This window comes from Rhopalosiphum padi, chromosome 4 (assembly GCF_020882245.1).
Source record: "Rhopalosiphum padi isolate XX-2018 chromosome 4, ASM2088224v1, whole genome shotgun sequence".
Taxonomy (NCBI): domain Eukaryota; kingdom Metazoa; phylum Arthropoda; class Insecta; order Hemiptera; family Aphididae; genus Rhopalosiphum; species Rhopalosiphum padi.
Window position 1 is genome coordinate 49,518,305 of NC_083600.1, and position 27,518 is coordinate 49,545,822.

Sequence of the window (27,518 nt, forward strand, 5' to 3'; positions counted from 1 at the left end):
TAATAAAATATTCTAAAACTAATACTGATGAATGATTAAAAAATGTAAGCTACATAATAATTATCAATTATACCATAAATATTGCTTTAGCCATAAGTATTTAATTATGTACTTAACTATACGTAACGATATTAATGTAGACAAGTATACAATTTATGATATAAAATAATATTTGAGCTGTACTTTTAAAGATATGCACTTTCTTAAGTTATTGAAATATTCATATTATATGTTTAATTATTAAATTGTAATCAATTATTTTTAAGAAACTAATTTTACGTTTTAGCGAGAAACAGCAGTCTTATTGTGAAATAGCTATGATAATTTTTTTTTTTTTTTAAACATATCGGTAATTTATTCAATGATAAAAATATAAAACACCAGTAAAATATTTTATAATTATAATCATGACTTACAGAATATCCCACGGGGCTTGAACTTTTAAATAGTAAGTACGATGGAAACTAAATTAGGTTAAAGCTATAACATATTTAGCACATCATAGAATATCCTATCATCACATCATTGATTTTCCTATGTGGCTATGTCATAATTTATGATGTTTTTACATAGCAAATTTTTATAATTTTAATAATTATCATAATTTATTATGGTTCATGATATGTTAATCATTAATTATCCTTTAGGATAGACCCTAACCTTAAGGATAGATTTTTTTTTGATGTTGCTTTTAACACACAATTACCTATTATAAATCAACTACCTATTAAATTATGATGTCATATTAATAATAAATCACATACATACAATTGTTTGGATGGTTAAGTCAACAAGTAAAACTTATCAAATAATTTTTAAATATATTGTGCATATACAAAATACTAAGCTTATGATAAATACATTTTTTCAAATATAAAATAAGTCATAACATTTAGAGTCATTACTTAAGTATATAGGAAAATGGAATATTGTAATACATTAATGATAACAATTTAAATATAATATATACTTATATACACATGGTATTGACAATGCTCTATCTTCGGTTGTTATTAAAAGTGATATTGTATAGTCATAAGCACATGAAGTCCTTAAAATACTAATTACATAAGATGTATGTGTAGATGTTACACAGATATTGAAATATTAATATAATATTATACATTATTAATTAAAACAATATGCCTTTATGAGTAAGAAAATAAGTTTCATTTATAACTGAAATCATAGTTCATCAATATTGTTTCGTTATTGTTATTAATATAACAACTAACTACACGACGCGATGTGATTCTTTGTACTCAAAGTGAATTTAAAAAAAACATATAATGTAAAGAACCCTTATAAATTGTACTTAGCCTAAGAAAAAAACAAAACAATTGTAAAGATATTGATAACATAAAAAAATATAGAAAATCACATTTTCGCGAACAATGAGAACTATGAAAAGGTAGGCATTTTTTCTTGTTTGTTTAATTTGCGTGTACTTTTGCTTTGCGGCTTTGTTCGTACGTTCTTTTATAGAACATTAAGAATAAGTACAAAAACAATGAGACATCAGCAATCACGTATAGCATAAATAACCTCGGAAAATTGCAGTTAAACGTGTACAGGCCAGCATTATATGCCATTATTGATAGGAATTGAATCTAAAATAACGTCATAATAATTATCGGTTAAAATCATTAAATTTTCAAGAAAGTAATAATATTTTTACATCAAATAAGTGAACTTACGATTTGCATACGTGTCAAGTATTTTTTCCACCATAAGTATTTTTGCATATGTGGACCCAACGCTGACAAAAAGTAGTAGCTGTACATAACCGTATGAATAAATGAGTTTATGAGTCCACCAAATATCAGTTGTTCTCCTAAAAAAATGATTTATTTGTTAATCTTGTAATCATTAAATCTGTGTTTTTACTTAATGTCAAAATTATTGAACTTTGCTATCTACTATAAGCTAAAACTTAATTTTATTAATATGAAATATACATTAAAAAAATGTATTTACATAGTACATAACTGTAACAATATATATATATATAAAAGTATAAGACATAACATATAAGTTTTGTATATAGAGTAATTATTTTAAAATTCAGCACTTATAATATTAAAAAGTTTAAGTTTTTTTAAATATTTTATTTATATTCTTAATTAAAATCATGAACATTTTTTTTATACATTTTACTTAATTATTTATTAACATATATTTTAAGTTCTAAATTAAAATTATAATAATTCTTTTTTTTTTTTATTGATTTATTAAAGTTCCGTGATAATTATAAACAAACAATATAAATATAATTGTTGGTGTTAATAATTAAAGTTTTTTTTTTTTTAATAAAAATAGAGAATAATTGATAATTGTTAGTAGATGATGCTACTAACCGATTAAATTATGATTCTAAGTTAATTTCACGAGGTTAAATATTTTACTTCTAAAATAAAAAATAAGTAAATAAATTAAACATTCTTTTTTTTTTACCTTTTATGAACCGTAGATAAGCCCAGCATGTGATTACCATATTCACATGATGGTAAACATGTAAGAAAGATACTTGCGATTGTTTTTTCCTCAAGACGAAAAACACCTGTAATGAAATAAACAAGTTTATAAATTATTCCATAATAGTAATGATAATATTGTCATGGAAAATGTATGGAATTTCTGTAGAAAAATACATATGGTTTCACAATTGTACTGATGATACTTTTATAAGGTAAGACGTTTTATAATTTATACTAAAATTGTTAGTAAATGATTGAATTTAGTATTATAATAATATAATCAAATCTTATGACGCGTTTTACTATAGTTCATAGTTCTTGCGCATTTAGCTGTCTCGTTTATTTCACAACCTGTTTCAAAAATGTAAACAAGTGTGAAGTAAATGTGATACGCATGCAAGTATTAAATGAACTTCCAAATGATTATTGAAATCTAATTTTTAAAATATTATACGATATCAATAGTGATTGTAGATGTTTTACTTGATCGTTAGTTCTTACTGAGGAACGTGAATTGTTTGGTGTTATTATTAAATCAATCAATATGACGCAGCATTCATTCAGGCGGAAATTAGTTATAAGAACGGTGCGTTAATAACAAAATTAGTTTGATCGTATCAATCATGTACGAGTTAATTTCCGTTTTATTTTAGTTTCTGTGACTAAGGGATTAAAATACGTCAATTTTGATGTATGAATTGCGATATGAATGATTTGATACATAATATAATTGAAGTTCGGTTAAGGAATTATTAGTTTTGGCATTGAATCGTTCAATATTGTCGTATTGTATTTAACAACACGGTAATAAATATGTCGTTTAACCGTATTGAGAAAAGTAATATATATTTTTAATTTATCAATGTTTTAGTTTTGTTAGTAAAAAAAAAACTAAATACTTACTGTATCTAATAAATCCATTACTTTGGATAGGAAGAAATACCACGAACCTTTGTTTAACTGAAAAATTTCAAAATTCAACGTAAGTATTAAACAATAAAATCATATAGAGGTGTCTAATAAAATACTTAAATGGGCAGTATGACATTTTATATAATATGGATATTTAAAAAAATTATTACAAATAATGAATTCGTATATTTAGATTACGTTTATTACGTGAATTAATTTAGTAATAATTATTAATTGTATTAATTTATTATAAAAAATAAAAATGGATGATACCATTTTATTGTTGAATTAACTTTTGAAATTACGCAATTAAATGTGTATTTCTATTTAATATGTAAAATATGAATAGAAATATGTTAAACATTTTTGAATTTTATCCAAAAAAAAATGTAACTTTAAATTTTAAATAATTTTCTTAAAAAATAATGTTTTTGAGTTATGACATTCTTGTACATTAGTTATGTATAGCAATATTAGGTATTTAAGTTTTAAATATCATTCTTTAACTATTAAAAAAAAAAATTAAATAAAAATGTTAATTTGAGTACAAACAAATGTATAGAATTCATAAATATTTAACTTAATCAGTTTAATTTTGCTTACCTCGTGTATAAGAAACTGATTGAGATTTCGAGGGAGTGGATGGCATAAATGATTCATATGGTAGTTAACTGCTCCAGGCGTGACAAAAAACTAAAATTGAAAAAGTATCAAGTAATATACTTATAATTGTTTATATTGAATATTAGTTTAAAATGCATTTTAAATCTTAATGCAGTACTCATCTTCATAAAAATCACAATTTAAGAGTTGCAGATTTGTTTAATAAGTTTTAACAGGTACATTTGTATAAGTCGTGTACAAAATTTAAATTTTTGTAAAAACAGAAATATTTTCAAAACTGGTTTTGATTATCTTTACTGATATTTCTCACGTCACATCATATTACGTAATACGTGAACTTTTAACGGGGACTTTTTAAATATATATTTTTAATCATAATAATTTATTATGAGTTGAATATTATGAATACCATTACAGAATAATAAAGTCAATTAAATAATAGGTAACTCACCCATACTACAAGCCAACCGTTATAAAGTGTTTGTATAGCATTATACAAAAGCATCACATATTTTATGTTAAACGGTTTCCGGTTTTCCATCATATTTGGGCCGAACTTCAATACAAACAATAAGTACACAGATAATATTGAAAGTACTGGCCATGGTGTACTCATAAATGGCCACGAGTCGACCACTTCATCTATAATAATATCAATTATAACATTTTAGTTGTATGCAGATATATTTATTAAAGATGATTCAGCCTATAAATAAGTAACTTATTGAACACGTAAGTATCTACGTTGGTAATGATACTTATAACTTTAAAGCTTAATAATAAAAAAAAATAATCAATTAACTTTAGATTTCTTACCAAAAACTAGTTCTTTGTCGAATAATTTTAATAATTGATCTTGTGTTTCAGACATGAAATGATTCAATTTTGCTTGCGTCAAGTTCGCCATGGTGCCTGATTGGTTCTCCTAAAATTACAGAGAAAAAAAACATCCATTTAAATAGTTCAAATAATCATAATTCTGTTTTAATATAATATGGGAATAGTTATTAGATATATTACAATATATATTAATCTATATTGTTTAGATTCCATCTAAAATCTTTTCAAATAGTCGACGACTTTATAATACAAATGATAAAATGTGCTATAGTTTTTAAATTCCAAATGCTTAAATGTTTTGTTTGATATTAACCTATACTATCTTAAACTAAAATTTAATAATATAGTCTTTCAGAAATCGAATTATATGTAGTTAACATTTTATGCTGTCTAAAAAATGTAATGAAATACTTTCATTATTTAGATTTCAATATGAATTTTTCGTTAGTTAACAAGGTTTTATATTTTTATTAAAAATATAAAAAATAAAAAAAATATCTATATTTTTTTATTTTTTATAAATTATATACTATCTATACCAGTAGACACAATAAGAGTATGAACTATGTGAAAAAAAGAGAGAAAACATGAACAATTTGAACGAAGAAGCCACTCATTGATGACATTTCGTCTTTTATAAAAGTAGAATATAAATTGTAAATCTTTTAATAGTTAACTATTTTCCATGTTTTTCTTTGAAAAATGTTCTATTTTTTTATAACTATCGAAGATAAGAAAATAATGGCATTATAATAATTTTGTTGTTGTCTGTAAATACTTTCGTTTTTAAATGCAGGGTTATACCAATGTATGTGTCATTTAATTTTACAGAAATGTCGTCAGGTATTGTATTTGGTATTCTAATTGATGTTATGTATTTTGTAAAATTTAAATTTCAAACACTTATACAACAAAAATTACTCCTACGTATTTTTGATACTTTTTATTTTGATATTTTTGATGAAATTTTTTTCTCAAATTGTGAGAAACCTTGTGTTCAATTTTCAAGCTTTTTGATCGAGAAAACAATTTTTTTATCAAAATTTATCGAAAAAAATTAAAGAAATTTGAAATTTTGAATATTGTCTATAATTAGCTTAAAATTAAATTTCATATTCATCAGTTTTAACCAATATAGGTACTTATTATAATTAATAATAACAATAATAATAATAATTTTATTTAGCAAAAATATACAATTTACAATAATATAAGCGAAGAAAATGTAAGACACATGTTTGCAACTGCCCTATAAGTATAAGCGAATTACTTTATAAAATTAATTTTGAAAAGCGTTATTTAGTTTTAATATATCTTATATAATAGAATAAAATATTAATATTTTATCAATTTTGAAATAGACATTATTATTTAAATAAATTATTGTTTAGAATCTTTTTTTAATGTTTTCAATAAACAGTCATTGCTTTCATAATAATACAACGCATTATAATAACGCTTAAAAATAACTTTGTACCAAGGTTTTTACGCTGTTGTAGGTATTGTGTTGTTTAATATTATAAATTTGGCATGTGGTTTAAATACATTTATTTTGTTATTCTTTATTTCCTTGTGGGAGTTTATTATTTACTGAATAATGACTTATTTATAGATGAGCATAAAAATTATTTCCAATCATATTAAGACGCGCAATTATTATTTATTACTATTCAATGATCGGAGTAACCTTTTTCTGTGCCTATAATCCTAGCTGAAAATACGGGTATATTATGCAGTATCTGTTTGTATAATAATTACGCCGCAAGTAGGAGGTACTCGTGTCGAATAGTGATCGAATTATCACTTATTTAAATTCGTATTGTAAAAGTTTTAATCGTCTAACTTTTAAACGGTGTCACGCGACTAATATTATTACAATATGCTACCTACCGGAGACCAGACGATTTGTAACGATTATATAATACGTGACTCAACGACCATATACATTATAATGAAAAGAAACAGCATCTGCACAGATAGAGTCATACGACTCTTACGCATGAAATAATGTAACACAAACAAATCAGGTTCAGTTCACGGCGTTGTAATTTCTCACAATTGAAAATCGTACATTATTGTGTGGTCGCGGATACATATTTTTTTTTTATTTTTTTTTTTTTTGTTAACTACCAGTATTATCAACTCTTTAAAAATTCATGTCAAGGCGATTATGTACATAATATTCGTTATGTGTTTTATTATACAGATATCGAAAATATTCTTACTAAAAAATGTCCGCCCGTCCTCGGTAGATGATCGTTCTGTGTTGGGGCGATTTACGGAATATACTGTCGTACGAGTTTCGCGGGCGGTAGCGTGTACAACATGTGAACCGAGTGTGCTGCACTCGCGACGACGGTCGTATTATGGAATTCTCCAGCCGACAACCGTTCACGTTATAACTATTAAAGACGACGTCTTCAGTAATTATTGGCTGATGGATAGTGTTTACGAAACGCGCCGGTAATTATGCTAATTGCTATGAAATATGATGTTTGACCGATAAACAAATAACGAATTTTGTGTGATTTCCGATCGAGAAAGTTTTACGTCATTCGGACGGCAGGCGGTGCGTATACCTGCAGTATAATAATGGTATACCTCCGCTGATGACCTCCCGAATAGGTGACGACGTTCCAGTGTCACACAAATGTTATTCCCCAACTAGAGCAAAATATACTATGACTCGAAATGTCAAAATAATTAATAACAATATTTCTGATGAGGTCAAACAATATTGTTCGTGTAAAATATCGTTTTAAATTCGAGAGTAACGTATATTGATAATGGATATTTTAGTTAAACGTACCAAAGTATCTACGTAAACGAGTTAAAAGTGAAAATAGTTGCACGATATTTAACCGTTTTAGTTATATTTTAGAATTTTAATGAAATTATGTCATATGAATTGTGGTTTACACGTTTTCGACACGGTTATTATCACCAAAAAAATTATTTTGAATAAGTCTCCGTAATCGAAAGTGTGTCACATAGTTTAATTTTAAAATGGTCATATGAATTAAAAAAATTTGGAAAATTGCAAAAAATATAACAAATGTATCAAGTGCAATATTTTAATTATTCAATTATAATTTATAATATTTCAAAAACTGACAATTGATTTCTGATATTAATTAGAATAATACTGGAAAATTACACACAAAATAGGTTTGTTTATAAACTATAAAATTATATTTCTGTTATAATTATTTTATAAGTTATTTTTACAAAAAAATTGTTAGATAGATATTATATAATATATATATATATATGAAAACATTATAATAAATTAATTACTAATGTTTATTCTTAATTTTTTAAAGCTAAAATTCTCATACATTTCATAAAAATTGTATAGTTTCAGTATTGTTTAAAATAACTGAAAATGTATTAATTGATGCATATAATTTACATTTTGAAGTTCCTAATACTCAAATATGACTAAAAAAAAAAAAAAATCAAATGCTTTTTAACTGAACTTGACTTTGTTAGAATATAAGTACAATACCGGATAAATGTACGCATTATTTATTTATTTTTTATAAAGTGATTCATCAAGTATGGCCATCCCCACATTTTAATATTGAATTTATTTTAATTTTAATTTTTGGAATTTTTAAAAATATACTTTTAGATCATATATTTCAATTATTGAGATATTTTAAACTAGTTTAGGAGTGTCCTATTGTGATATAAATTTCTGTTTTTCAAATGAAAAATTTCCTTTATTACTATATATAATATTTCGTGGATATTTTTTTAAAAATTTAAAGTTACCTAATTCAAAACGAGTAGTGTTTCAATTATTATAATGTTTATAATAGTTCTTAAAAATAATTTTACAAAAATAAAATACTAATGTATTATTGATTAGTATTTAGTAATATTAGTAATTATTGGATTAATTTTATAATTTATTAATTATTAAAATTTTAAAATTATAATAATAGTCCCCATATCTGCTAAACCCATTATCATGGACCTATTATACCTATTTTTCTTAAATAACTTAAAAACTACTCTTTGGAATTTTGATACATTTTAGAAAAATTATCTACTAAATAATTTCATTTGAAAAACAGACATTTGTATCCTCACAGAAAACTTCTTAAATAATACAAAAAAAAAAATTTCAAGAATTTGAGTACATTTAAAAATAATCCTGTAATCAAATTTTGAATAATTGAGAAAATGTATTGAGCAACGAGCATTCTTGGTAAATCACTTTGTATATAGTCAGAGAAAGAAAAATTCCACTAATGTAATAACCTAATGCATATTTATCAGACTTCTAAATATTATAAACATTACTATAATTATATATTCTGATCAATAATCGTCCCGTAGATAACCCTAAACAAATATTATTATTAAACCGTATTACTTTTAAAATGAATATAGGTAACTATTATATTGGTTATGGTCTATAGACTCTTGCATAAGCTCTGTAATGGACATAAATTAAAATACGTATAAGAAAAATATTTACCTCAACTCCTAATAATTAATTTTTAAAAGTCTATTTCAAAACTTTATATCAAACTGTAGTGTAATAAGGAAATTGCGCGTTTTAGCGAACAACGTATATAATTATTAAATTATTTTAGCACATTCAAAAGTTGCTAAAAACATCGCGATATTTACTAGAGTGTATTACTTGTAATTTTATGAATTTGGTAGAGCACCATTTTTGTTATATACATTATATTGTGGTCACAATAGTAAATTTTTAATTTAATTACATTAAATGTATTTCTTCTAATTTACACGTATTCGATAAATTAGTTTTACAATTTTCAGAGTTATTTTATGAACAAATTATACTCTCATATAAGTTAATAAAATCCATTTGAAAACAAGCATATCATTGTAATTTTAATGGTGTTTCATCATGTATTTATGATTTAATCTATTTGAAAAAATTTAAAAACACGGAATTTAAATTGTATTTTTATAGTTTAATATTGAAGAAGCAGTATTTTATTTTAGTTAAACTGTCATTAAAATTAGACAAAAAAATTTAAATTTAAAAATGTTTTTCTCTTTTTATAAATTATTGTATTTTGTGCCGTACTACTATTATTCTCAAAACATGTAAACCATACAATATTTATTATGTACTTTCATAATGCGATTCAATACAACAATAATATGACAGATTGGATTGGATAAAACCTCATCCCGCTATTTCCCACTATTTTTATTTGTTTACAAATACTAAAACAACAGTTGTCAGGATTGCAAATAAACTCGTTTGTTTATTATCTGATGGGTTGTCTTGTCATTTTTAACTTGCATAAGATACAATGCTAAATAGTAAAACGTTTACATGTTTTGGTATTATGTATTATTAAAAGTAGGTTTTTGTATGTTGTCTAATGTTCGGTATTTTTTATATTATTAAATTGAAAATTAGACACAATGAACGGCATTGACTTTCTACTAGGGTCTAGAATTGGTGTTATTTCAAAAATGCACAACTATCAAGCCTTAGGCCTACCTCACTCGTGTAAAACGAGTTTGTGGACATTTCCGAAGGTCATTCTGCAATAAGATCCGTCTCATTTACACATGTGATTTTACACCTCACTTTTCCTAATGCTTTTAGTATTTAATTTCCACATTAAAATGCAATTATAGTAAGCTTATTATTAAACGATAAGGTTGGGTTAAATAGTATTGTAAAAACAGATGAATTATATGATTTTAAACATTAGATGTTCATAACCACCGGCGATGTGCCGACGCTTTAAGACCTATTAATCATTTTAACATAAAAAACACGTATAGATGACGTCTTTTACATAACTCGAGTTCAATAATATTGTCTAGGCACTTCACCAAACTTAACATCTACACGCGTGTAAAGACTTCCTTGCGTATTTTAATGAAACTGCAGACTACACTATATTGGTGATCGCATTCCGGTCATCCAAACACATTAGTCTTAAATGTTAAACACTTTGCCACTGACACACTAACTGTAATTGTATTATAATATGCACATTTGGATATTGATAATTGTTAGCATTTGAGTATAGTTGCTATTTAGTCACTTATACCCATGAAAATGTAGTGCAAATGTTCATACGATGGATCGAGTCTTCTAATGTAATAATAAATAATATGATTATTAATTTATTATTTATTTTTAGGGCAGACGTTTCAGAAAATTCAATGTAAACTTTCGATTTTCTTAATAATTTTCCCAAGTATAAGTTAAATGTTAAACGATTTTTTAAAAACTTGACATTCAGTAATTTGGAAATTGTTCTAATTTTTTTTTTATGTTTAGGTATTATATAAATTATATTATTCAGTATTTTAGTTATTTTTTTTTTTAACAAAGTAACATATATGCGACTATAGAAACCTAACCTACTTGATTTATTTGTGTTTTTATATAGTTATATAATAAGTATAAAAAATATGTTAATTGTTTACTTATACATTTCTTAATAAAATTGTAATTTTAAGATGCTGGGACCTAAACTAATCTAATCTCTGGGAAAAACATTTCGAACTTTTTTATAACTTACACAAGTAAATAGGTTTATATTTTGAGGATTTGACAAAAATTAAATGTAGTAAAAATTATTAGTTACAGTCCACAGATTGGTTACTCTTAAATAAATCATTTTATATACATAGTTGTTTTGAATACGAAATTTTTTGGCAGGTAAAATGAAAAATGTTTATTTATAACTAAAAATTTAAGATTATTATCTTTACTTTAAAATAACATAAATATTATTATTAATTTATAAAATATTCTAAAATGATTTTGTTTTTATTACAGTCGGTGCAAATGTTTTAAATGTTCATAAATATTTTCAAGTTTGTCAATTTGATCGTGTAAAAAGAATTAACTCGAATTAAACATGTGCATAGTTACTAGTTTAATAATCTTACAAAATGCAATGCTTTATGGATAAATTTAACATTTTATAGGTTTATTATACAGACTGAAAATTATGTAGTGGTAATTATTAGTTTTATAGCAATTTATTTGAAAAATGATGTTTGTACCATGCATTTGTATTTTTATCTTTAAATTGTATTTATGCAATTCACGTGTATACAAAATATTTGTATCGATGTGACAACGTCTAATATTTTGTTTGGAAAAGAATTATTTATGTACTTATCGTTTATATACTATCGCATATTGGACATACACAATAAAAGAGAAACATTTACTAAGATAGAAATTCAAATTTATAATGTGATGCTTTCTAATTGGTCATTAACATTAATTATTATATTGCAGGTAGTAGGTACATAGTATAGTTAAAATGATTAGATATTTGGTATATATATATATATATATATATATAAGTTCTTGCACAGATTCGTATTTACTCATAGTATGACTATGACTATGACTTTAATTATTGTAATGAGAAACATGTATTTATGTGATGTAAATATATAAAAAAATATAAATATATTTTCTGAATTTATGTATTTTGTATAAAATATTTAAATAAAGTCTTATTCGATTGTTTATAGTATTTAACAATATAAAAATGTTAATTAATTACACTAAAATGTAGTGTTAAAGTTTGTTACTAAACACACTTACCTAATGAAATTGCATTTATGTAGAAATAAGAAATTATAATTATATCTTATATAGTGAAAAGGTTAGCAGGTCATACTTGAGTCAAGGTTCTCTACAATAGGTAATTTTACAAGTATAGCAATCCGGTTCGATATGCATTTTAATAGCATTTATATTTTACGCAATTTATGTTATATCTTATAATCTCTGATTAAGATCTAAGAAAATCTAAAATGGCTTTTTGTGTAACTATATATTAAAACATTTTTTTTTCTAACCTGTGTAGGGAAGCAAGCATATAATTGAATATTTTAAACTCTAAATTGATTGAAATCATAGCTATAAATTATTGTAATATTAAAATAGTTACGCTTTTTAATTACAAGCACACCGATAATTTTGTCATAAAAACAAAATTTAATATTTTTTTATTTATGTTTAATCGAATCTATATTATTTTTATATAATTTATACATAACTTAAAGTTAATATTTAATACTTAAGATTTATTCAAGTATAATTTAAAATATTGATTAATATATAGCTCATATTATTATTATTATTAGTATTATAATGTAAAATATAACCGATTTTAGTAGTCGGTATTGTGCAAGCTTGGCTGTAAAACATCAATCGTTTTCTTTTTAAAAAAAAAAATAAAAAAATGTTTACATTCTTTTCTGTAAATAATTTTATAAGCTCAAAGAGTGTTTAAAGTGTAGAAAAATGTATTTAGTACTATATAGTTATAGTATATAGTCGATATGGTATTGGTTAAACACAATTCCTGTGATAGGGCGTGATAGTGAATTTTAGCTCATTTAAAATATATTCAATTTTTTCTCAATCGCTAGCAATTATACGAATAATTATAATAGTTATAAGAATATCATTAATCAAAATAAAAATGTTGATTAAAAACAAACCTATTTCCATTTTCATCAAATTATCATCAATTACACCTTTCGTATTTTACTGATTACATTTTAAAATATATCAGGAAATTACTATAGTCCACAGATATTAATCATTGTACATTGTCGGTAATTTAAACCAGCTTCCATGTGATACCTATAATTTACATTTGCCCCCTATCAAGAGAACACACAGTTAAATCATTTGATAAACTATCTGTACGCAATTGTATTTAATAACACCACATACTGCTATACAGTATTAACTTAACTCGATACTCAGCTGTTGTAAAATTGTTGGATTTGTTTTAGTTTATTTTTGACACGAAACATTTTTATTGACGGAGACGTTCAGTGTAATATCAAAAGAAGGAAGTACCAATATTTAAAGTTATATGTTATAACTGCCTTCCGACCTTGAGAAGTCGATAGTTTTTCAACTAATTGTTAACAAACAAAATAATTTGGAAAACCCAAAGTTGTAATTTTGTTTTCGTTGGGAAAGAGGATCGTATAAATAATGCGTTTTATATTTTTAATGGATTCCGCCGTGGAGAGTCGTCACGCGCGCATGTGCTCCGTAATGAGATATTATATTTCTTCTCTTCCGTGCTCAAATTTTGATTGTCAATTCGAATTGCGTACCAAAATATTCATCTAAGTACCACCGATCCGTGCGTACTACTCTCAGCCTCCGAGAGGACCAGTCCTCCGAGAAAATCAGACGATCAAGACATTTTTAATTAACTGGTAATAATTCACATTACATAATACAGTTACAACGTTACATAAAACCGCGTCCAGCGCGGCGCTCTCCGCGAGCTTATCGCTATCTTATCTTCCGTCCCCCTCATGGTGAACTAGAGATACAAACAATTAATTAACCACATTAATTAAATCACGTAAACCCATATTTATACGCCTTGTATTTATAATCAATTTATACTATGCCTAACAAAACAGATAAAACTGTCCCTAAAATAAAAATAAAAAATAACACGATAGTTCCGGCCTCCACAGACGAAGATGGTTTCCGCTCTCCCAGAACACCCCGGGGAAACAAAAACAACACAAATAACACTCCAACCCAATCTCAATTTTCTTCTCCAAATCGATTTGCCGCACTTCAAGACTCAAACATTTTTGATTTTAACAATACCGACACCACAGAAGAAACCGTTACAGTCACTCAAACTCACAATGAATCCACAAACATGGACACGTCAAAAACACCTCCTCAAAAATGTCAGATTCCTCCAATCTTCATTGCCAATCAAAAACTCGACTACAACCTATTATACAAATCTCTTATTAATCTGGTCGGAGAAAACGGTTTTCATTGCAAATCCACTCAGAAACACACTAAAGTTCAAGCCAACACCTCTGATGGTTATCGTCAAATAATTCACTTTTTGACTGCCCAAAAAAATGCGCAATTTCACACCTACCAACCACAAGACGAAAAACCTTTCAGGGTAGTACTACGTAACCTCCATCCATCTACATCATGTGAAGAAATAAAATCCGCCTTGGAAAACTTCAGCTTTTCAATTTTGCAAGTAGTTAACATAAAACAGCGCCTAACAAAGATAGCTCTCCCTCTCTTTTTTGTAGACCTGGCTAAGGACGAAAACTGCAAAACAATTTTCGACATCACATCCATTCTTCACACAAAAATTAAGGTTGAAGAACCACATAAACGCCGTGAACTCGTACAATGCCAGAAATGTCAAGACTACGGCCATACTCGCACATATTGTAACTACAATTCACGTTGCGTTCGATGCGGTAAAAATCACGAATCTTCCTCCTGCGACAAGCCGAACAACGTCCCTCCCACCTGCGCACTCTGCCAAGGAAGCCACCCTGCCAACTACAGAGGATGTCAAGTACACAAGCAACTTCAAAAATCACGTAAGCCAACCTTAAAATTCTCCCCCCAAAATGTAATCCCTACTCACCAAACTAACCCACTGGCGACCTCTCCAGCCCCCCTCCCCTCTCATGACCAACCCCAAACCTCCTACGCTCATATCACTTCAGGAACCAAGTCAAATGCCACACCTACCCCCGACCAACCACCAGACATCACAGCAGCGCTTAATAACTTTATTGCTGAATTTAAATCAATAATAAACCCACTCTTATCCCTTCTTACAACCGTCATCACACAACTACTTAAAAACCATAATGATAAATAATACTATCAAAAACTCCCTCATTCTTCTCCTATGGAATTGCAACGGCATTCTAAACCATATAAACGAATTAACTGCTACATTACACGATAAGAGAATCGACATAGCCCTCATATCGGAATCCCACCTTACAGACCGAGCTAAGATAAATATCCCCGGCTACCAATTAATAACATCGAACCACCCCGATGGTACCGCGCACGCCGGATCCGCAATTCTAATCCGTACACACCTCCAATTCTATCCTCTAACAAACTACAACAAAGACTATATACAAGCATGTGCAATATCTCTGACCCTAAACCATGTCCGTCTTACAATAGCCGCCGCGTATTGTCCACCAAAACATAACATCACAATAGATCAATTCAAACTCTTTTTCAAACATCTGGGCCACAAATTCATCGTTGGCGGAGACATTAACGCTAAACACCCTCACTGGGGCTGCCGAACCAGCAACCCGCGAGGTAATACTCTCCTTCGTTTCATAAACTCTGAACACTGCCTAATTCACTCTCCACCCGATCCAACATATTGGCCTACATCCCCAAGAAAACGTCCCGACATCCTTGATATTTTCATATCTAAAGTCCCAAACAACCTCTTTCAGCACATTGAAAACTTCAACTTTTTGTACTCGGACCACTCAGCGGTACTCCTCACTATTGATTCCTCACCTCCAATTATAGAGGCCAAATCATCACTCACAAACAAAAACACGGACTGGAATAAGTTTCAAAACCTCCTCACAAAGGAGACCAATCTAAGCATAAAACTTAAGACCCCAAACGATATCGAAATCGCCATATATAACTTAACCAACTCAATACAATCTGCCGCAAAAAACTCAACTCCGCCTACCAAACCCATACCTCCGTTCTCTTTAAATCTTCCTGCGCACATTCGCTCTCTAATCAATGAGAAACGCCGTGCAAGAGCAGTATGGCAAACTTCCAAATATCCTTCGGATAGAAGACGCATGAACACTCTCTCCGCACATCTAAAAAGACTACTCTCAAACTTTAGAAATGAATCTTTCTCCAACTATTTAACTTCCCTTACATCACAAGACGGCTCACTATGGAGAGCTACCAAAAAAGCCCTAAAAGACAAACCCTCATACTCACCTCTCAAAAAACGGGATAACACATGGGCCATAGATGATGTAGATAAAGCAGAAACCTTCAAAACCCACCTTACCGAGGTCTTCAAGCCACACATTACCACAAACAATCCCGCCTTCTATAACGAAATTGACGAATTTCTGTCGTCCCCTCTACAAATGTCCTTACCTCCGAAAGCGTTCTCTCCCGCTGAAGTACAACACTTCATCTCCACTTTTCCAAAAAGAAAAGCTCCCGGATCTGATCTCATAACATTTAAAATCGCCAAAAACCTCCCCAAAAAGACTATAATACTCCTCACTTATATCTTCAACGCAACTCTACGCCTTACCTATTTTCCACTCCAATGGAAATCCTCTATTATAATATTAATTCCAAAACCTGGCAAACCTCCTGAATCCCCCTCGTCATACAGACCAATTAGTCTCCTACCATTTTTTTCGAAAGTTCTCGAAAAACTAATCCTCAAGAGAATAAATCCAATTATTAATAAGTCTAAAACCATTCCCAATACACAATTTGGTTTCCGAAATCAGCATTCCACAATCCATCAAATAAACAGAATTACAGACTCAATTGCATCAGCATTAGAGAAAAAACAATATTGCACCGCAGCTTTCCTTGATGTCGCACAGGCCTTCGACCGTGTATGGCACGATGGTCTCTTATACAAATTAAAGAAAATCCTTCCACCTACGTTTTACCTGTTTTTTAAATCATACCTTCACGAGCGCCAGTTCGCTGTACGATACCGCTCCTCTTTATCTGACCAGTCCGAAATTCAAGCTGGAGTTCCCCAAGGTGCAATTGCAGCCCCTTTGCTATTCAACATATTTATTGCGGACCAGCCTACTTCCACTAATACCCTTGTCGCAGAATACGCTGATGACAAAGCAATTATCTCGACTCATGAAAATCCTATCATAGCTTCAAACATGCTTCAATACCACCTCACTCAAATTGAATCCTGGTGTAAAAACTGGAAAGTAATAATTAACGAATCCAAATCTTGCCATATAACTTTCACACTAAAACAAGGCCTGTGTCCTCAAATCACATTCAACAACATCCAAATTCCTACTTCACCCACCACAAAATACCTAGGTATCAACTTTGACAAAAAATTAACGTGGAATCACCATATTCATACCTCCAAAATTAAGCTAAACTCTCGACTTCGTTCCCTTAACTACTTTCTAAACTCTAAATCCAAACTCTCAATCAGTACCAAACTAACACTATACAAAAGCCTGATAAAACCTATTTGGACTTACGGTGTCCAAATCTGGGGTTCAGCAAAAAAATCTAATATTAAAAAAATTCAAGTTGTCCAAAATAAAACTCTACGCTTAATTACAAATGCGCCTTTCTATGTCTCGAACCACTCCTTACACACTGACTTAAAACTGCTAACTGTACAAGAAATCGCCTCTAAATTCTACAAACGCTACCACAAATCACTTCACGTTCATCCGAACATTCTTGCAAAAAATCTTTCCAACCCAATGCCTGGAAACCCCCCAAAAAGACTCAAGAGGAAATGGTGTCGCGACCTACTCCTCGAATAAAAAAATAAAAAAAAAAAAAAAAAAAAAAGCCGGAGTGTCGTCGGTGGGCGGCTTCTCCACTCAAGTCCCTCTGTTCACTTTATTTCTATTTCTGTTCTCCATTATGCTTATTATACTAAACATTGTATAGATTGTATAATTCAAATAAAAGTAAAAAAAAAAAAAAAAAAATATTTTTAATGAGCACTGATATGCTCATGGCAATAACAAATTATAATTTTGATTTTGTTACATATTATAACCTATAACCTATATTTATATTATTTTGCACGGAAATTAGTAATGGGAAATTATAGTTTATAAATAAGAAAACTATACAATATTATAATTATACATAAATATTATATTTAAATAATGAAAAGAAAAATATAACTTGATTTCCTCGAAGAACATCGAATTGGAAGTATAGTGTCAATAGACCTCCCTTCTCTTGTGTAGTCATACTTAGTAAAGTAATATTAATTTATTTACTCATCGTATTATTATGAATACAGATTGTAAATTTTCTATATGTTTTTTAAAATATAGTTGCCCTTCATCTACTGAGTCAAATAACTATACTCATTGCTACTCGTATTTTGTCAAAATTATTCGATTTATTTGAAATATTTTTGTTTTTGTTGCTTTTCAATTGAAATTGTTTATTGGAATATTATGACTTGATATAATAATTTAGAGATTTATTTTTCTCTATATTTGAGCGTATATTATATGATATTTCTGCTACTATAAGTTTTGACACTGATTATCTTATAAATATTTATTTGTATGATGTTATTTCTATTCTCAAAACATAATATTAAACATATCAAGCTCTAAGCCAAATACAGATTTGCATTAAAATGTTGTTGTTCTAACCAAAAATATTCAATATCATTATTTTACAATGTGAAACAGAATTAAAATTATGCATTTTTTTCTTATTCCATGCAACTACATTACTGAAATAAAAATGTGTTTCTATATATCTTATATGAATAAATCCATATTTACTTCGAAATATTGTGTTTGTTTTAAAAATAATTATTTAAGAGTTTTCTGACAAAGTATAATATTTTATGGATTTATATTAAGTTTTACGAATTATTTCATGTATTTTTAATGCATAATTTTAATACAGCCGATCAACCTCAATCTTGGTAACTCAAAATTTAAGTTATTTCGGAAAAAAGAAGATTCGTTTTAATATGAATAACACGTGTTATGTTATCCACTAAATATAAATTCTATATAATTTGAATAAATTACTTTTTTTTTCAAGAAATTTTTCAGAATAAAGATTATGTAATTTTATTAAGCATATTATTTATATTGCTTATGAGATTTTATAATATGGTTGTTTCACTGTTCTAATAAAAATGATTAATATACATTCTATATTATTACTATAATAATGGTATGCATTAGAACTAATGTGGCTTATTAATTGATCACAACGAACTGATGAAGTGACTTATGTCAGATTACTTAACTATTGCAAAAACCACATGTTTTATGAACATCGATAATAATCATAATTATATGCATACGGTGTTACTTAATAATACACTAATTACCTACAACTGCCAGAGGGATTGGCATCCTCTTTTTGTACATTTTAATGACTTATAGAATATATTATACATACATAATAAGGTATAGGTTGTATAATATTAATATAATATTTCTAAATAAAAAATAAATAATTTTTTTGGAATAAATAATTTCTGTTGCTATATGCATGTTGCGTTATATGCGATTTATCAACAATTTATTTATGTAGAATTTGATATACTTTCTAAAATCGATTAATTATTATTAGTATTGTGGTCTTCATTTTAGAGTATACTAGTTATAAAAGAAGTTCTATCAAAATACAATTTTATTAGTCGTTAATAAACGGTAGGTTGTCAATCATTATCAATAAGCATAAATTATGAAATTATTTGAGGAAAACTGAATAAAAAAATATTAATTAAAATTAAAAATTTCAATAATAAACGTTTTAGTACATAATATAATATTTAATTTGTATTTAAGGTAAAAAAAATAGTACGCAAATCTTGTCACGTGACTGGGGGGGGGGCGTAATATAAAAATGTTTACTCTAATAAAAAATTTAAATTTAATATTTTTAAATGATTTTAAAATAATTTCAAACGACTCATCAATCCTTAACTTCTTCTTGCCTTCTTTTAAGGCGAGTACAATTTTTAATATAAAACTATTTAAATTATTGATGAATATTGGACAAAACTAGACTTACTTTAAATAGATGTTTTAAATCCTTGAAGTCTTAAAATCTTGAAAAAAATTAAGTTTAGATAATTTAAAATATCGTATCAAAGCAAAAAAATAAATTTTGAAATTCAGTGAAAAATAATAAAACCTCCGATAATAGTTATATATACTATACTCATTGCTTAATTCATTTATAAATCAAATGACTGAGTAACAATATTGTGTGTGTATTAATTGACCATATTATAATTAAATAAACAGTAATATAAATACGTTTTGAGTTAAAGGTACATATTATTACTAAATGACACGTGTTACTATTGTTATTAAAAAAAAAAATATATATTCTTTACGTTTATTGAACTGTATTGTACACATAGGTTAAGAGGTTCGTGTATATTAAACGGTCATCACTCATTACCATACGCATGTGACGAATTATGAAATAAGACGTTAAAAAACATTTCGGTGTGGCCGATAATAACGGTCGCGATATTTTGTTTTAAACGTTAAATAGTAATTATATTATTATAACCACGACGATAAATATGTATTAGTCGTTATTATCGTATACGAAAATTGTTACCCAGGAAATAAACATATAAAGTACGAATATGATAACATATATAATCATGCGACGTATCAAAACGATATATTATGATCGTAATATATATATATATATATGGTTAAATTTACTCAGAAGTTCAAGTACGAATAACGTTGAACAAATATCGATATAAATCATAAACACGCATGAAAATAATAGTTGTACATGCTCTAAAATATGGTTTACTTTCGATTTGTTTTTACTCTCATACGATCGTATAAGCGATCGCGTTTAACGTTTTCGTATTGTTTAAAACTGTTCAGGTTCGGGTAATTATTTTTATCACGGGTAGTCAATATATTCGATATAGCAATATTAACGCGTGTCTAATTGGATTACAAATTGATCTATCTATATAATTAGAGTTAAAACAATAATATTTGAATAATTGTAATTGTATTTACGAGTTATGAAATCTGAAGTGTCTAAAAAAATTTAATTTCCGGTGTTGATGCGGCATACTAAAACACGCCGATATTATTATTGCGCGCGCGCGCGCGCCGAGAAATATGTGAGAGTATGAATTAAAAACCTTTTTTCTTCGATGTTTATATTTTTAAAATTTATTTTGTGAAAAATGTTTGCATGGGTTATATACTTGTTTATATACTTGACACGTACGTGTTAGTAACACGTTTGCGTCAATACTAATTGAAACGTTTGACATTAGTTACGATCAACTTTACTTTAAATGGACATAATTATATGTCATCATCACGAATATTGTCGAGCATGACGATCATTGGTTACAATTTAATACTTTCGAATTATGGTTGAATACACACGCGCTATTGTAATTATACCTATACCTTTATGCATAGATTATTTAAATATATATATATATATATTTTTTTTTTTTACTCAGAATGATAAAATATTCCCGAGGATTATACAATTTATGATCAGATCACATGTATTTCGTTATAGCTATAAAACATTATTCACACTTCGATGATATGTGCAAACGAAATTATATAACTGTATACAAACATAATGTACTGGGTGATTTTTTAAAAGTAAACACATGTTATAGGTATTGAATAGAGTTTTGATTTTTGAAAACAAAAACTGTATTTCCTTGGTATCAATACACTTTTTAAAGTTGTTTACATTTTTTAACATTCAATACTTTTAAATTTTTAACGAGTAGTTTATTAATTATAAATTTCTAAGTATTCAAAGCTATGATGAGTGAGTTTAGTCATAAAAGGTATCTCATCACATTGAACCACTAATTTACTCGTATTATATAAACTTTAAATAAATTTAACAAATACATTATCTAGGGACTAGTTTGAAATACTTTTCAAAATTTCTCTAAAAAATGTTCTACTTCAGGATAAGAAATTAAAAATGTATTTATTATTCAAACTAATAATCATAAAAATGTATAGTGTTATAAGTTAGTAATATATATATATATATTAGGTTCTGAGCAAAAAAAGAATGTATTGATTTTACAATGTTTTTTTTTAAAATTTATTTTATGTCTGAATACAGTTTTTTTAGTAGTAAAATGTTCGTATCAAAAACTTTGAAGTTGGTTTCAGGTTGTAAATTGAGTCTAGTTGGTAAAAGTAGGGGAAAAAGTTGAAAATTCTTATTTCTTTTTACAATAATCAAAATTACAAAAAAAAAATAAAATAAAATAAAATTGATTTAAAAAAAAAAGTATTTGAACTAGGCACCACATTTATTAAAGTATAATAAAACAATTACGTCGTAATTTATTTATTTCGGTGGAGTTAGGATCAATATAAGCCAAAAACAATGACAATAAGGGTAGGATTTCATGTTCGTTGTTAATATGTAGCGCGTTCCATTCACATTTATACTTAAATGTTCATAAAAATTTGTAAAGTTCATTACGCATAATATGCACAATATTATCATGTTCCCTTATTGACATTTTCAGTAAAATATTATTTTTGATAGTTTAAAACTAAAACCATATACTTACATTTGAAATTTAAAATTTGATACTATTTTGAATTTTGAACATTCAAAATTGTATCACACAAATATTATTATTATTATAAGTCGGGCAGTATATTATATTATAAAAACTGAGTGTAGTCAGTGTAGGTCACGTTTCGGTAAGCCCTGGATGGTGTCAAGTATTGCAGTATAGAATTTAAAAGCAATGATAAATCATATAACATTTAAAAAGCTATTCTGACCTCATGAAAACTGCAATTTCAGACATTTCTTTCATAAATTTGTTAATACATGTATTTATTTATTTATTTATTTAAAAATATTCTGCAGTGTTCCGTATTTCTTTCTTACGTTTAGCGCAATTACGTATAATGAAAATCGAGAGATGAGTACTTTTAAGTATCGTCAGACTCATTTTCTGATCTTCAATAAAAATAAATGAAACTTTTTGAGTTTATCACCCGTAAATGTGTTCACAGAAAATCATGTATTTACGTCTTAAATTCTACAAAAACCAAAGATAGTAATTGTTTCATGGTTTTTTTAATGATTTTTTTTTTAAAAAAAGAATCGAGTTTTGTTATAGCTGTACTTTACGAGGGTTACTTCTCTAAGCGTAAAAAAAAATTACCAATGATCAATACATTTTAAAGAAATATCAGCAATTGAGGTTAATTACTGTGCTTTTCTAATAATTATCGTTTTTTATACGATAATTAGTCATTATTTTTAAAAGCAATCTTACGATATATGCCAATATCGTATGAGTATTATGATTTACTGATAGACAAGTCACAAGTGTCTAATACTCAGTTCTCTATCTTTTACTACTTTTAATTTCTAAGTGGAACGACAATTTTACAATTATGTGTGCATGTTATTTATTTATTTATTTTTTGTTTAAAGACACTGTTTATAGCAGAAGAAATGCTTCAATTTTCAATATTTATGATGGTTCTGAAGTGGATCTAATTTTTACTTTAGGGAAGTTATCAGTACTTTTCAAGATAAATTAATAAACTAAAAATAAATTACGGAAAAACTGGAAAATGTATTCAACACAATTTTTGACAAAATAGATTTCTGTATTTTGTTATAACTCTAAAATTGTTAACAATTTAATACATGATCCGACATGCAAGTAAGTAGATCTTATATTTGATATAAAAATTATTAAAAATAAAATACATAGTCATCAGTTACATATTTTTTATATTATTTTTCAGTTAGTATTTTGACGAAACTTGTCAAAATCAGTGGCAAAAATGTGTACATCCATTGCAAAGACTTATTCGACAACTACTATACAGTAAAGCAATACCCCATTTATCCATATTTTTGTGTTTTATATTTATTTTTTGATTAGATCGATTCATAATCTTTAAAATGTTTGTATAATGAGGTTAAGCGAGGTCATAGTTAAGTTTAACTTGAGGAGATAAGTAGCATACGGACGATACTTCTGTGGTGTAATTACTAATATAGTCATATAATACCATTAGAAATAACTTATAAAGGTTTTCAAACCGTTTCTGTTCAAAATAATTTTTTGGTATAGTTATGCAATGATTACTTTAGTTGAATTAAAATTTAACACACCCATAACAGTGTCTAACTTAATGATGAGGTGTACACAAATTCAATCATAAAACATACAACTATTCTGGATTTTAATTGCTAATTTTTTTTTTTGTTTATTTTTAACTTATTGAATATTTAATACTAGTATTATATAATGAAGTTGATTTTTTTTTTATTAATTATGGTGGTACTCTATATGTGTTATTTGTTAATAAACTACATAAAATTAATAGTTTTAATTTTCAATTAATTGAGATATTCTTATAGGTTTTTAGATGTGAGGTTGTGCAAATTCCAAAGAATACATATTTAAAGTACTATGATATTTGAGCACATGTACTCCCGTTGACTTTCCTCTTAAAAAATATTAAATATTTTTTTATTTTTTTTTTACTGTTTTGAGCTATTTACTTCTCAAAAAATTTAATTTAGTATAGTAAATTATTTTGTTGAATTGTAATTTATTTTACGTTAAAAAAATGTATATCCACTTCAAGTATTTTGAATATTATTATAGTCATTACGTTAAGATTAAATTTGGGAACTAAAATAATTTGCTTAGGTTTATATCGGTATATAATTTTAATTTTCAATGTGTTCTAAAAATTTAAAAATAAAAATAATTTTATTATACCAATGTTGTTGTTAATATTGGTATTTTACACTTACCTTGTGCTATCTGAAGATGAAATTTTTTCACCACACAGGAAAAATTATTATTGTCAGTTATTTTTTAAATTCTGACAATTTTCAAATTTGTTACGCAGCAGAAGATCCCATCGTCCGGCACGTATCCAATTTTATCTATCACTATTTTAATTTTTAAGCACATTCGTTTTATACTAATCAAAATTATTTTCTTATAAGTTTGTAATATAGAACAATCGATACAACATAAGGCTGTATCGTTCTGCAAAAATTATTTGCGAACTGTACACTACCCGATAACACGTATTAGTGATAGTTGTGTTTGAGTGAATAGCGTTCTTAACCGATGATCGCTGAGTTCGAGGTGAGCAACTTAAATGTATAATTGGACTCCAATTTCTTTACACAATATTATTTAAAACATATATAATATCTTCTTTTTATTATTGAATTTTTCTTGAACTTGGTAGGAGATTTGATATACAAAGAATGCAAATATTCATATTTTGTTTTATTTTATCTATTAGTTATTTTTATAAAGTAACAACGCCTAGACCGGTAAATTTATTTATTATACATTTTTATAACTAATAGATTATACTTTGTATGAATTAATTAAATGATTATTTATGTAAAATTATATAATGTCAAATTAGCTTATAAAATAAATTAAAAATGTATTTCAACAAGTATCTTATATGTAAGTTATAATTTTTTAAAATTTTTTGATTTTAATTTTATATTATTACATCAAATTAATTAAAATATAGTTTCAGTTAAAATTGTACATACATATCACGTAAAGGTTTAATTAATCAAATATACACAGATAATTAAATGTTTTTTTAAATTTATATACAATAATTAATACCTTTTTATTGTTAATAGTTATAATAAAAGTTGATAAAGTTTAATTAAATATATTTTTCATAATTCGTTATAAAATATAAAATCAATTTGTATAAATTTACTTTTTTATATCTGTAATAGTTTTCAGAGGTTGATTTTGAATTTTTGAGTTTTAGGACAAAAAAAAAATAGGCCTTTTATCATAAATTGTAAATTACATCATAATTAGTAAGTAAAACAACATTAACCGTCAAAAATTTATAGTAAATTAAATAATATTTATTTATGTATTTACATTATTATTTGAACGAAAGTACAAAAAAATCTTCACAATTTTTATAATTTTTTTTGCTAGTCTTTTCTTTTGCTAATACATCAATAACTTTCTCGAAATTAATATTTACAGTGATGTAATAAGATTCTTCCAATTTTTCTTGGCTCAGAGATGGTCTTAATCTATTTTTAATTTGTTTGTGAAACGAAAATAATATTTCACTGGAACAATTAGTTACTGACTTTGTCAAGAATATATGCAAACGTGGTTCTACATTTTGAAATTTATGGACAATGTGCATAGTTTTAATAAATTTAATTTAGAGTTATTGCTTATTTTTGACATTAGTGGATGAAATTAGACTCTGGGATTGAATAAATTCTTCTACAAAGTATCTACTTACTCAACATCAAAATCTTATTTATTTTCATATGTTTATATTAACGTTTTAATTTCCGTCATTATTTCATTTCTGGAATGATTTTCTTTAAACAAAAATTTTATTTTTACTTTGATTTAAGTTTCTCTTTGATTTTGCATCTCCGCCAATAAAGTATCACGAATTACATAGGTAATGAGTATCATTCATGCAATTTTGTCTTGAATTCGTTGTTTTTCTTTAGAATTTTTATCGTCCAAATTTTTACTCCTAGGTATTTTTATTATTCTATTTTATTTTTAATATTGTTTATATATATATAACAATGTGTAGGATTCATTTTCATAAACTTAAAAACTTTTTCGGACATATTGATGAAACCAAACAAAAGTTACGTAATTGCATTATTAACGATAAATGTACTGTTGAGTTTTGAATATTTTTTGAAGTTAAATTTATTCATTGTAGTAATTTAGTTCAATCAATGATTGATGATTACTTGTATCGTAAAAGAATAGAATATTTTAATTTGAGTATTCCTTATCTTATACCTAAATTTTGTGTGACAGTGAAAAGTATAATTTATATTTTAACAAGTGTTTTAGACTTTGTATAATTTTTTTTGGCGTTCTTAAAATTCAAAGATTAATTAAAAATTAAAAGAATTAAATCCAGTAGATGGTACCTTGATCTAAATGGGCCCTGGATAATTACCCATAATATCCATGCGTAAATAAGGCCCTGATAGTTGTTTTAGCCAAAAAAAGTGCAGATATGCATATGATTCAGTTATATTAATGC

At 26.7% G+C, this 27,518-nt stretch overlaps 1 protein-coding gene across 2 annotated transcripts; it reads right to left on the reverse strand.

The window, feature by feature from the left end:
- Positions 1–324: 324 nt before the first annotated feature.
- On the reverse strand, positions 325–25,549 carry LOC132928944 (elongation of very long chain fatty acids protein 4-like). 2 transcript variants are annotated; one of them, XM_060993903.1, is made up of 8 exons: positions 25,237–25,549; positions 4,830–4,938; positions 4,465–4,655; positions 3,993–4,082; positions 3,381–3,437; positions 2,455–2,560; positions 1,698–1,834; positions 325–1,610 (listed from the first exon to the last, which is right to left on the reverse strand). In XM_060993903.1, the coding sequence occupies exons 2-8, from the start codon at positions 4,918–4,920 to the stop codon at positions 1,434–1,436; spliced, it is 849 nt and encodes a 282-aa protein (XP_060849886.1). In that variant the 5' UTR covers positions 4,921–4,938; positions 25,237–25,549; the 3' UTR covers positions 325–1,433. The 2 variants fall into 2 exon arrangements, with proteins under 2 accessions (XP_060849886.1, XP_060849887.1); XM_060993904.1 differs by lacking the exon at positions 25,237–25,549 and adding an exon at positions 7,079–7,394.
- Between the last annotated feature and the right edge of the window lie 1,969 nt (positions 25,550–27,518).

Bases quoted from the DNA above. Each gene is read 5' to 3' on its own strand.
- LOC132928944 (XM_060993903.1), bottom strand. From the start codon at position 4,920: ATGGCGAACTTGACGCAAGCAAAATTGAATCATTTCATGTCTGAAACA. The intron at 4,083-4,464 runs GTGAGTTACCTA...TTTCAATTTTAG, and splicing joins ACGGTTGGCTTGTAGTATGG to TTTTTTGTCACGCCTGGAGC. The intron at 2,561-3,380 runs GTAAGTATTTAG...ATTTCATTACAG, and splicing joins TAATGGATTTATTAGATACA to GTGTTTTTCGTCTTGAGGAA.